The sequence below is a fragment of the Oncorhynchus kisutch genome, linkage group LG12, assembly GCF_002021735.2.
Source record: "Oncorhynchus kisutch isolate 150728-3 linkage group LG12, Okis_V2, whole genome shotgun sequence".
NCBI classification, from domain to species: domain Eukaryota; kingdom Metazoa; phylum Chordata; class Actinopteri; order Salmoniformes; family Salmonidae; genus Oncorhynchus; species Oncorhynchus kisutch.
The window spans coordinates 3,098,357-3,111,871 of record NC_034185.2 but is presented as its reverse complement, the minus strand read 5'-3'; the positions used below and the strand labels follow the sequence as shown (position 1 = coordinate 3,111,871).

The window sequence follows — 13,515 nt, the reverse complement described above, 5'->3', positions numbered from 1 at the left end:
TAGCAGTGTGGTTAGGGTTAGGCATGAGGTTAGCAGTGTGGTTAGGGTTAGGCATGAGGTTAGCAGTGTGGTTAGGGTTAGGCATGAGGTTAGCACTGTGGTTAGGGTTATGCATGAGGTTAGCAGTGTGGTTAGGGTTAGGCATGAGGTTAGCACTGTGGTTAGGGTTAGGCATGAGGTTAGCAGTGTGGTTAGGGTTATGCATGAGGTTAGCAGTGTGGTTAGGGTTATGCATGAGGTTAGCAGTGTGGTTAGGGTTAGGCATGAGGTTAGCAGTGTGGTTAGGGTTATGCATGAGGTTAGCAGTGTGGTTAGGGTTAGGCATGAGGTTAGCAGTGTGGTTAGGGTTAGGCATGAGGTTAGCAGTGTGGTTAGGGTTATGCATGAGGTTAGCAGTGTGGTTAGGGTTATGCATGAGGTTAGCAGTGTGGTTAGGGTTAGGCATGAGGTTAGCACTGTGGTTAGGGTTATGCATTACGGTTAGCGGTGTGGTTAGGGTTATGCATGAGGTTAGCAGTGTGGTTAGGGTTAGGCATGAGGTTAGCGGTGTGGTTAGGGTTATGCATGAGGTTAGCAGTGTGGTTAGGGTTAGGCATGAGGTTAGCAGTGTGGTTAGGGTTATGCATGAGGTTAGCAGTGTGGTTAGGGTTAGGCATGAGGTTAGCAGTGTGGTTAGGGTTAGGCATGAGGTTAGCAGTGTGGTTAGGGTTAGGCATGAGGTTAGCAGTGTGGTTAGGGTTATGCATGAGGTTAGCAGTGTGGTTAGGGTTAGGCATGAGGTTAGCACTGTGGTTAGGGTTATGCATTACGGTTAGCGGTGTGGTTAGGGTTATGCATGAGGTTAGCAGTGTGGTTAGGGTTATGCATGAGGTTAGCAGTGTGGTTAGGGTTTGGTATTTTTTTTAAATGTTCATTTTATTATGTTCCCCTCACCCTACTACCCCTCCCCTCACCCTACCACCCCTCCCCTCACCCTACCACCCCACCCCTCCCCTCACCCTAACACCCCTCCCCTCCCCCTACCACCCCTCCCCTCACCCTACCACCCCACCCCTCCCCTCACCCTACCACCCCTCCCCTCACCCTACCACCCCTCCCCTCACCCTACCACCCCTCCCCTCACCCTACCAACCCTCCCCTAACCCTACCACCCCTCCCCTCACCCTACCACCCCACCCCTCACCCTACCACCCCTCCTCTCACCCTACCACCCCTCCCCTCACCCTACCACCCCTCCCCTAATTACAGTAAACTAATGAACAACAACACTTAGGCTTCTACTTCCAGCTTATACATATTATACAGTCTGGTTTTCAGAGCTTGACTATAAGTCCTAGCTTCTATCTCTCTCTCTCTGTCTGTGTCTCCTATGACCTTGTCAACAACACGCCTCCTCCCCCTATCTTCCTCTGTTAGAACCAGATCCACACTATCATGTGAAGCTCAATGTTAGACAAACGGAGAACAGATCATGAAAATGAAGCTGATGCGTTGGTCAATATGTTATACAGCACTGTGAAGACTGTCCTCTACTGTGGCTACAGTCTATTGATTGAACACTGAATCCCCTATGTCCTTGAAGGTTTGGGAAAAGCCAACTGACATTTACTCCTGAAGTGTTGAACTGCTGCACCCAATGTAATTATAATTTGACCCTACTGGTTATCTATGTTTGACCATCTTGAAGAACGATCTGGCCTAAATGGCAATGCCCTCCTATAATCTCTACTCGATACAGCCAGCAGAGGACTGGTCACCCCTCAGAGCCTGGTTCCTCTGGTCTACCCAGTACAGCCAGTAGAGGACAGGTCACCCCTCAGAGCCTGGTTCCTCTCTACCCAGTACAGCCAGTAGAGGAAAGGTCACCCTTCAGAGCCTGGTTCCTCTCTACCCAGTACAGCCAGTAGAGGACTGGTCACCCCTCAGAGCCTGGTTCCTCTCTACCCAGTACAGCCAGCAGAGGACTGGTCACCCCTCAGAGCCTGGTTCCTCTGGTCTACCCAGTACAGCCAGTAGAGGACTGGTCACCCCTCAGAGCCTGGTTCCTCTGGTCTACCCAGTACAGCCAGTAGAGGACTGGTCACCCCTCAGAGCCTGGTTCCTCTCTACCCAGTACAGCCAGTAGAGGACTGGTCACCCCTCAGAGCCTGGTTCCTCTCTACCCAGTACAGCCAGTAGAGGACTGGTCACCCCTCAGAGCCTGGTTCCTCTGGTCTACCCAGTACAGCCAGTAGAGGACTGGTCACCCCTCAGAGCCTGGTTCCTCTGGTCTACCCAGTACAGCCAGTAGAGGACTGGTCACCCCTCAGAGCCTGGTTCCTCTCTACCCAGTACAGCCAGTAGAGGACTGGTCACCCCTCAGAGCCTGGTTCCTCTGGTCTACCCAGTAGAGGACAGGTCACCCCTCAGAGCCTGGTTCCTCTCTACCCAGTACAGCCAGTAGAGGACAGGTCACCCCTCAAGAGCCTGGTTCCTCTCTACCCAGTACAGCCAGTAGAGGACTGGTCACCCCTCAGAGCCTGGTTCCTCTCTACCCAGTACAGCCAGCAGAGGACTGGTCACCCCTCAGAGCCTGGTTCCTCTGGTCTACCCAGTACAGCCAGCAGAGGACTGGTCACCCCTCAGAGCCTGGTTCCTCTGGTCTACCCAGTACAGCCAGTAGAGGACTGGTCACCCCTCAGAGCCTGGTTCCTCTGGTCTACCCAGTACAGCCAGTAGAGGACTGGTCACCCCTCAGAGCCTGGTTCCTCTCTACCCAGTACAGCCAGTAGAGGACTGGTCACCCCTCAGAGCCTGGTTCTTCTAGGGCTGAGACGCTACCAGTAGAGGACAGGTCACCCCTCAGAGCCTGGTTCTTCTAGGGCTGAGACGCTACCAGTAGAGGACAGGTCACCCCTCAGAGCCTGGTTCTTCTAGGGCTGAGACGCTACCAGTAGAGGACTGGTCACCCCTCAGAGCCTGGTTCTTCTAGGGCTGAGACGCTACCAGTAGAGGACAGGTCACCCCTCAGAGCCTGCTTCTTCTAGGGCTGAGACGCTACCAGTAGAGGACAGGTCACCCCTCAGAGCCTGGTTCTTCTAGGGCTGAGACGCTACCAGTAGAGGACAGGTCACCCCTCAGAGCCTGGTTCTTCTAGGGCTGAGACGCTACCAGTAGAGGACAGGTCACCCCTCAGAGCCTGGTTCTTCTAGGGCTGAGACGCTACCAGTAGAGGACAGGTCACCCCTCAGAGCCTGGTTCTTCTAGGGCTGAGACGCTACCAGTATGACGATATTCGTTATTATCGTGGCAAGGAAACAAAACACAAAGTGGATGTAACTTCTTTAGGAAAACAGCCCTGATGTTGAAAACAAGCTTTATGTTGTTATCCAGAGTCTCAGGTATTTCTTTTCCAAGCTGTAGCACACTATATTATAACACAAAGCAGGATTTTAGAGTTTGGTCTGCTTCCTGTTTAAATTTTGTCACAATACTGGTCCCATCCCAGGCCCAGTTCCTTCCGGTTCCTGTCTTTCTAGGGAGGTTTCCTAGCCACTGTTGATGCTTTATAAAATACATTTGATTGGGAGTTCGATTTCCTGGTCTGGTCTGTGCTTCATTCGGTCCTGGTTGGAGTGTTTTGTTAATGTATGTGATCTGTCTGTGATCGATTGAACAGGTCTGGTCTGTGCTTCATTCGGTCCTGGTTGGAGTGTTTTGTTAATGTATGTGATCTGTCTCTGTGATCGATTGAACAGGTCTGGTCTGTGCTTCATTCGGTCATGGTTTGAGTGTTTTGTTAATGTATGTGATCTGTCTCTGTGATCGATTGAACAGGTCTGGTCTGTGCTTCATTCCGTCCTGGTTGGAGTGTTTTGTTAATGTATGTGATCTGTCTCTGTGATCGATTGAACAGGTCTGGCCTATTGACCTTTTTGTAGAATGAATGTACAGAAGTCAAGTCCGGTTTCATTTGACCTCAAAGGCGACCTTGAATTAAAGTAACACTCAACTAAATCTCAGAAGACATTGTTATTATATTATCGGTCTTCACTAAGCCATTAGATTTGCGTATTTCCATGGTTACATCTGTCAGTATCGGTCAGTGGTATCACAGTATAGGCTACATTATTACCATGGACAGACAGGCTACATTATTACCATGGACAGACAGGCTACATTATTACCATGGACAGACAGGCTACATTATTACCATGGACAGACAGGCTACATTATTACCATGGACAGACAGGCTACATTATTACCATGGACAGACAGGCTACATTATTACCATGGACAGACAGGCTACATTATTACCATGGACAGACAGGCTACATTATTACCATGGACAGACAGGCTACATTATTACCATGGACAGACAGGCTACATTATTACCATGGACAGACAGGCTACATATTAACACATTATTAGTAATGCACTAAGGATTACAGGAGTTCTAGGTCAGACTAACCAGCCATCATATGTGCACTTTCTGTCCATCATTGAACAGATTGTCATTGATCATTAGGCCCTGCAGGTTCCCCAGACTGACTGACTGACAGGTCAGGCCTGAGGGGGAGCGAGCTCCTCGAAACACCATAAATGATAACGGCTGTTTAAACGACTGACCCTGATTTTTTTTAAATCCCCCCCTTCCCCCCTGTAGCTAAGTAAAGGGTTTTTCTCCTGACTGAGGGGGGAGGGGTTTTATAGGTATTGTTTTCTCCTAGTCTTCCTCTGTGTGATTTATTTACCAGCCGCTGTAGAACACAAACCATGTTTCCATTCATTATTTTCACATCATACCGTATAAAAAGATAGTAATGACAGCGGTGATGGAAGTAGGACGTTTCTGGTACGATTTTTCTAAATGTTGACAGATAATTTGTTCATTCAACATTGGTGGGATCTTTTCACGCATGATACACTACTTGGCCCAAAGTATGTGGACACCCCTTCAAATTAGTGGATTCGGCTATTTGGTTGCTGACGGGTGTATAAAAATCAAGCGCACCGCCATGCGATCTCCATAGACAAACATTGTCAGTAGAATGACCCGTACTGAAGAGCTCAGTGACTTTCAACATGGCACCGTCACAGGATGCACACCTTTCCAACAAGTCAGCTCGTCAAATTTGCTCAAGCTTCCCCCGGTCAACTGTAAGTGCTGATTTTGTGAAGCGGAAAGGTCTAGAAGCAACAACGGCTCAGCCGCTACAATCTGTCCCCAATTATAGATGGATAGCTAGATACTGCTAGATGCTGACTGGAATAGATTCAAAACATACACAGATAAGAGTGTACATTACAACACACAGCTGGCCCAGTGCCAGATATATGACTTAAAACAAGGAGAAAAGATCAGAGGTTGTTTAGACTCCTCTCTGTCTCTCTCTCTCTCTCTCTCTCTCTCTCTCTCTCTCTCTCTCTCTCTCTCTCGCCCTCTCTCACCCTCCCTCTCTGTCTCGCGTTCTCTCTCTCTCCCTTTCTCTCTCTCCTCTCTCCTCAAATTGTCCTATTCTTCCCCAGAGAGACCAGGAAGATACAACCCTTTATAGAGACATCACTAGAGAGAGAATGTGTATTGTCAGGCCAGCTAGGACCCTTTATAGAGACATCACTAGAGAGAGAATGTGTATTGTCAGGCCAGCTAGGACCCTTTATAGAGACATCACTAGAGAGAGAATGTGTATTGTCAGGCCAGCTAGGACCCTTTATAGAGACATCACTAGAGAGAGAATGTGTATTGTCAGGCCAGCTAGGACCCTTTATAGAGACATCACTAGAGAGAGAATGTGTATTGTCAGGCCAGCTAGGACCCTTTATAGAGACATCACTAGAGAGAGAATGTGTATTGTCAGGCCAGCTAGGACCCTTTATAGAGACATCACTAGAGAGAGACCTGCGAGTCAGGCCAGCTAGGACCCTTTATAGAGACATCACTAGAGAGAGAATGTGTATTGTCAGGCCAGCTAGGACCCTTTATAGAGACATCACTAGAGAGAGACCTGCGAGTCAGGCCAGCTAGGACCCTTTATAGAGACATCACTAGAGAGAGACCTGCGAGTCAGGCCAGCTAGGACCCTTTATAGAGACATCACTAGAGAGAGACCTGCGAGTCAGGCCAGCCAGTCAATATGCAACTTGTTTAAGACTTCTGAATGGGTTATAAACATTTACATAATTATTTTATGGGTTTTAAACATTAGCACCATTATTTTAAAGACGCACAGCCTTCTTTCTGTTCTTAGCTGTTAGCTGTGTCTTCATTCCACAATTCACTGTATCCCTTCACTGTTCTTTAAGCCTGTTCAGTGTGATTCACTTAGCTGTTTCTTCATTCCACAGCTCACCGTGTCCCTTCCTCCATCTAAGAAGCTCTACAGCTACAGGATGTATTTAGGGAATATAGAGGGAGAGGAGAGGGAGAGGAGAGGGAGAGGGGAGGGAGAGAGAGAGGAGAGGGAGAGAGAGAGGGAGAGGAGAGGGAGAGGGAGATAGAGAGAGAGGGAGAAGAGAGGGAGAGAGAGGAGAGCGAGGAGGGAGATGAGAGGGAGAGCTTCTCTCTTTTCTCCTCTTTAACCTTTCCCTTCCTCTACCACTCTCTCTGTCTCAATGGGGGAGGGATCTTCCCTTCTCTCTCACCTTGTTGCGCAGCAGATTAGAGGGCTGAGCTTTGACATTTCCCGACGCCCACTCCGCCTCCTCCTGTTACTCCTCCTCATCATCATGTCCTCAGCCCCACAGACCTCATATAATCACCATGACCCACTTATCTCTCTCTCATTCTGCTGTGTGTTCTATATCATACATATTGCAGGACTGTGCACGTGCACCCGTTTTGGTTGCAAGAATGTTCTATCGCTTGCTTCATATACCCTAGGGGTTCTTCTTCACTGAACTGAACCAAATATAGAACCCCAAGAGTCCCTCTTCACTGAACCAAATATAGAACCCCAAGAGTTCCTCTTCACTGAAACAAATATAGAACCCCAAGAGTTCCTCTTCACTGAACCAAATATAGAACCCCAAGAGTTCCTCTTCACTGAAACAAATATAGAACCCCAAGAGTTCCTCTTCACTGAACCAAATATAGAACCCCAAGAGTTCCTCTTCACTGAACCAAATATAGAACCCTAAGAGCTCCTCTTCACTGAACCAAATATAGAACCCCAAGAGTTCCTCTTCACTGAACCAAATATAGAACCCTAAGAGTTCCTCTTCACTGAACCAAATATAGAACCCTAAGAGTCCCTCTTCACTGAACCAAATATAGAACCCTAAGAGTTCCTCTTCACTGAACCAAATATAGAACCCTAAGAGTTCCTCTTCACTGACCCAAATATAGAACCCTAAGAGTTCCTCTTCACTGAACCAAATATAGAACCCTAAGAGTTCCTCTTCACTGAACCAAATATAGAACCCCAAGAGTTCCTCTTCACTGAACCAAATATAGAACCCTAAGAGTTCCTCTTCACTGAACCAAATATAGAACCCTAAGAGTTCCTCTTCACTGAACCAAATATAGAACCCCAAGAGTTCCTCTTCACTGAGCCAAAATGTGTTCCCTATCGAACCCTGTATGGTGCCGTTGATGAATTATGGCTGATGCTAATAGTCATATTCCTAGCTAAGAATATGATGTAATACACAATGAAATCATTATGTGTAAACATAGTTTGTAAATATTCCCAGGTGGCCAGTGAGGAATGATGACCCAGTTCAATCTTGGTACCAACTCTGCCTGACTTCTTTATGGAACAGAATAGTATGGGTTGTTGTCTGTCTTTATGGAACAGAATAGTATGGGTTGTTGTCTGTCTTTATGGAACAGAATAGTATGGGTTGTTGTCTGTCTTTATGGAACAGAATAGTATGGGTTGTTGTCTGTCTTCTTTATGGAACAGAATAGTATGGGTTGTTGTCTGTCTTTATGGAACAGAATAGTATGGGTTGTTGTCTGTCTTTATGGAACAGAATAGTATGGGTTGTTGTCTGTCTTTATGGAACAGAATAGTATGGGTTGTTGTCTGTCTTCTTTATGGAACAGAATAGTATGGGTTGTTGTCTGTCTTCTTTATGGAACAGAATAGTATGGGTTGTTGTCTGTCTTTATGGAACAGAATAGTATGGGTTGTTGTCTGTCTTCTTTATGGAACAGAATAGTATGGGTTGTTGTCTGTCTTTATGGAACAGAATAGTATGGGTTGTTGTCTGTCTTTATGGAACAGAATAGTATGGGTTGTTGTCTGTCTTTATGGAACAGAATAGTATGGGTTGTTGTCTGTCTTTATGGAACAGAATAATATGGGTTGTTGTCTGTCTTTATGGAACAGAATAGTATGGGTTGTTGTCTGCCTGACTTCTTTATGGAACAGAATAGTATGGGTTGTTGTCTGACTTCTTTCTGGAACAGAATAGTATGGGTTGTTGTCTGTCTTCTTTATGCATCAGAATAGTATGGGTTGTTGTCTGCATTCCTGAGAAGATAAAAGGAGCAAACGTTTGTTCAGAAACAAACGTGAGTTAATCTGCCAAAATGAAGACAATGCAATGCAGACATATAAATCTGATGCTGCACATTTAGCTGACCCAACGTTACAACGTAGTGATTGGTGCTTTGGAAACATGCTGAAGTACGGACCGACTGATGCGAACATGTCTACAACTTCATCAGAAATCTACCAAACTATCCTAAATAAGTGACAAGCTGCATGGTGTTTATCAGTGCATTACCCAACATCCTTAGCTTGCTAGCTAACATTACATCCATGTGTTTACCAGTGATGCTAGCTAGCAACAGGCTGGCTACAACAAGCTAAAACAAGCTGGGTTTACACAACCAACAAATTTCTGCACATACTGGAGAAGTGTGCCCTTCCCAGTTTCAACTGTTCCCGGGCAGATGGTGTGGGCAAGCGGTTTTCTGATGTCAAAGTTTTGAACAGAGTAGTACCCCATGGTGGCAGTGGGGGTTCTGGTATGAGCAGGCATGAAGCTACGGACAAGGAACACAATGTGAATGAACAGAGATACCGTGACAACGTCCTGTAGCCCATTGTCGTGCTTGATCTCCATATGTAATACTTTCTGGTGTGTGTATCACTGACTGTGTGTGTGTGTCTTGTGTTGCAGGAAGAGGAGATGCCGGAGGTAGAGATAGATATTGATGACCTGCTGGAAGTCAACAGTGAAGATGAGAGAGCTGTCAAACTACAGGTAAATTGTATTTATTTATTAATATTTTGGGCGGGGGGGGGGGTAGATCAGCTTTAATTCTGATGCAATTTTCTGCATCATTTCCAACCCCCCATATATTTATTTTGTAAATATACACAGTCAAAAGTTTGGACACACATACTCATTCAAGGGTTTTTATTTATTTATGTTTTTACTATTTTCTACATTGTAGAATAATTAGACAAGGAAACGTGAGCGATGTACGTTTGAAATGGTTGAAACCAACCTCAACACAAGGTGAAGAAATTAACTCACCTACCAGAGCAAGACACTGCCAGTCTGCAGCTGTGTGTGTAAAGTGGTTTGGAACTTTGACTATCTACCCGAGGTGGAGAGAGGACGTTAAGTAGCTGTTCTGAGGAATGGACGCTCACTGGAGACCAGACAACTAAGATGGACATCGTGACCTCTTCTGGACAATCAGAGCCTACAGGTGACTCAACCAAAATACTTTCCAAGAAGAGGTTTCGACGGAGATGACGACCGAAGGCATTTCACATGTCAAAGCATTCATGATTTCTTACTCCAACCCGCCGGGGGTTCATGGGGAAACTACTTCCGTTACTGTGAGAATAATTCTGAAATGTCTCGACGATAAGTGAACTCCCCCCCCCCCCCCCCCCCCCCCCCATCTATGTTGTAACAAGCCATCATATTTTGTCAGTCCACTAGGGACCTTTGTCTCATGTAGTAAGTGTTATTATATGTTATTATTTAGTTAGCTAGTAAATCAGTTGTTAAACCAATTGGTGTAGTACTGAATCATGAGTAAGGCTAGGGTTTTTGCAGATGCATGAGGTTACGACTGTTCAGAATGATGATATATAGATATTATGATTAATAAAATGACGGTTTATTAATGTATAAAATGGATACCTTTTGATAGAGTTTAATTCAAGAGATGGTAACTCTTTAAACAACCTCTGCATGATTACATTATTATTTTAATCGGGTAACATTAAACCTAGTTAGTGGATTAAATGAAGTCAGTTAAACCTAGCTAGTGGATTAATTGAATAACAGTCATCAGATTAATGAAGGTAAAGTCACCCCACAGCTTTGCACATTCTTGGCATTCTCTCAACCAGCTTCACCTGGAATGCTTTTCCAACAGTCTTGAACGAGTTCCTATATATGCTGAGCTCATGTTGGCTGCTTTTCCTTCACTCTGCTTTCCGACTCATCCCAAACCATCTCAGTTGGGTTGAGGTCTGGTGATTGTGGAGGCCAGGTCATCTGATGCAGCACTCCATCACTCTCCTTCTTGGTCAAATAGCCCTTACACAGCCTGGAGGTGTGTTGGGTCATTGTCCTGTTAAAAAACAAATGATAGTCCCACTAAGCGCAAACCAGATGGGATGGCATATCACTGCAGAATGCTGTGGTAGCCATGCGGGTTAAGTGTGCCATGAATTCAAAATAAATCACTGACAGTGTCACCAGCAAAGCACCACCACACCTCCTCCATGCTTCACGATGGGAACCTCACATGCAGAGTTCATCCATTCACCTCCTCTGCGTCTCATAAAGACTCAGCGGTTGGAACCAAAAATCTCCAATTTGCATATCGCTGTAGAATGCTGTGGTAGCATGCGTTCAAAATACATTCCAGACATTGTCACCAGCACCATAACACCTCCTCCTCCATGCTTCACAGTGGGAAATACACATGCGGAGATCATCCGTTTACTCCCACCGCGTCTCACAAAGACACTACGGTTGGAACCAAAAATCTCCAATTTGGTCTCATCAGACCAAAGGATAGATTTCCATCGGTCTAATATCCATTGCTTGTGTTTCTTGGCCCAAGCAAGTCTCTTCTTATTATTGGTGTCCTTTAGTAATGGTTTCTTTGCAGCAATTCAACCATTGAAGGCCTGATTGACACAGTCTCCTCTGAACAGTTGGTGTTGTCTGTTTCTTGAACTCGTGTAGCTTCTATTTGTGCTGCAGGGAACTCTGGGTATTTCATTTTTGTGGCGGTCCTCATGAGAGCCAGTTTCATCATAGCTCTTGATGGTTTTTTGCGACTGCATTTGAAGAAACTTTCAAAGTTCTTGAAATTGACTGACCTTCATGTCTTAAAGTAATGATGGAATGAAGTTTCTCTCTGCTAATTTGAGCTGTTCTTGACATAATATGGACTTGGTCTTTTACCAAATAGGGCAAGAAATTCCACAAATTAACTTTTAACAAAGCACGTCTGTTAATTGAAATGCATTCCAGGTGACTACCTCAGGAAACTGGCTGAGAGAATGCCAAGAGTATGCAAAGCTATCATCAAGGGCTAAGGGTGGCTACTTTTAGGAATCTCAAATATAAAATATATTTTTTAATTGTAATTAATGTCATTTTAATTTACATTTTTGGTTGCTACATGATTCCATATTGTGTTATTCGATAGTTTTGATGTCTTCACTATCATTCTACAATGTAGGAAATTCAAAAAATAAAGACAAACTGTGTGTTCAAACTTTTGACTGATACTAAAAAACACACATATATATATAGTTTTTTAATATACATAGAGTGGGGCAAAAAAGTATTTAGTCAGCCACCAATTGTGCAAGTTCTCCCACTTAAAAAGATGAGAGAGCCCTGTAATTTCCATCATAGGTACACTTCAACTATGACAGACAAAATGAGAAAAAAAATCCAGAAAATCACATTGTAGGATTTTTTATCAATTTATTTGCAAATTATGGTGGAAAATAAGTATTTGGTCACCTACAAACAAGCAAGATTTCTGGCTCTCACATACCTGTAACTTCTTCTTTAAGAGGCTCCTCTGTCCTCCACTCGTTACCTGTATTAATGGTACCTGTTTGAACTTGGTATCAGTATAAAAGACACCTGTCCACAACCTCAAACAGTCACACTCCAAACTCCACTATGGCCAAGACAAAAGAGCTGTCAAAGGACACCAGAAACAAAATTGTAGACCTGCGCCAGGCTAGGTCAGGATATTAAACCTCCTCCATGTATATCTCACTAGGTCAGGATATTACACCTCCTCCATGTATATCTCACTAGGTCAGGATATTAAACCTCCTCCATGTATATCTCACTAGGTCAGGGTATTAAACCTCCATGTATATCTCACTAGGTCAGGATATTAAACCTCCTCCATGTATATCTCACTAGGTCAGGATATTAAACCTCCTCCATGTATATCTGACTAGGTCAGGGTATTAAACCTCCATGTATATCTCACTAGGTCAGGATATTAAACCTCCATGTATATCTCACTAGGTCAGGATATTAAACCTCCTCCATGTATATCTCACTAGGTCAGGATATTAAACCTCCTCCATGTATATCTCACTAGGTCAGGATATTAAACCTCCTCCATGTATATCTCACTAGGTCAGGATATTAAACCTCCATGTATATCTGACTAGGTCAGGATATTAAACCTCCATGTATATCTCACTAGGTCAGGATATTAAACCTCCTCCATGTATATCTCACTAGGTCAGGATATTAAACCTCCTCCATGTATAATCTCACTAGGTCAGGGTATTAAACCTCCATCTATATCTCACTAGACCTTCATAATACTCTTAAACAACATTATACTAATTTATAGTAAATTGCTGGCTCTCTTGGTGCCTGGCTGTTTATATACAGTTGTGCTTAATATCTCGGGTCTCTATTTAGTTCAATAAACTTTATTGATATGGAATGTCAAATACCTTACGTTGTAAACATCTACATCTCCTCTCTCCCTCCCTTTCCTCTCTCTCTCTCTCTCTCTCATCTCTCCCTCCCTTTCTCTCTTCTCTCTCCTCTCACTCTCCTCCCTTTCTCTCTCTCTCTCTCTCTCTCTCTCTCTCTCTCTCTCTCTCTCTCTCTCTCTCCCTCTCTCTCTCATCTCTCTCTCCCTCCCTCTTCTCTCTCTCTCTCTCTCCCTCACTTTCTCTCTCTCTCTCTCCCTCCCTTTCTCTCTCCCTCTCTCTCTCTTTCCTCTTCTCTCTCTCTCTCCCTCCCTCCCTTTTCTTCTCCTCTCCTCTCCCTCCCTCCCTTTCTCTCTCCTCTCTCTCACCTCACCTTTCTCTCTCTCTCTCTCTCCCTCCCTGTCTCTCTCTCTCTCTCCTCCTCTCTCTCTCTCTCTGTCTCTCTGTCTGTCTCTTCTCTCTCTCTCTCTCTCTCTCTGTCTCTCTCTCTGTATCTCTCTCTCTGTGCTCTCTCTGTCTCTCTCTCTGTCTCTCTCTCTCGTCTCTGTCTCTGTCTCTCTCTCTGTCTCTCTCTCTCTGTCTCTGCTCTCCTCTCTCTCTCTCTCTGTCTCTCTCTCTC

At 45.0% G+C, this 13,515-nt stretch overlaps 1 protein-coding gene across 1 annotated transcript in view; it reads left to right on the top strand.

Moving 5' to 3' along the window:
- The window catches only part of LOC109882545 (protein phosphatase 1 regulatory subunit 14C), a 44,459-nt gene that overhangs the window by 21,900 nt on the left and 9,044 nt on the right, over positions 1-13,515 (top strand). The window contains exon 2 of the mRNA XM_031836725.1: positions 9,115-9,198. Within this exon, the coding sequence (XP_031692585.1) occupies positions 9,115-9,198 (84 nt within the window). The remainder of the gene's footprint in view (positions 1-9,114; positions 9,199-13,515) is intronic.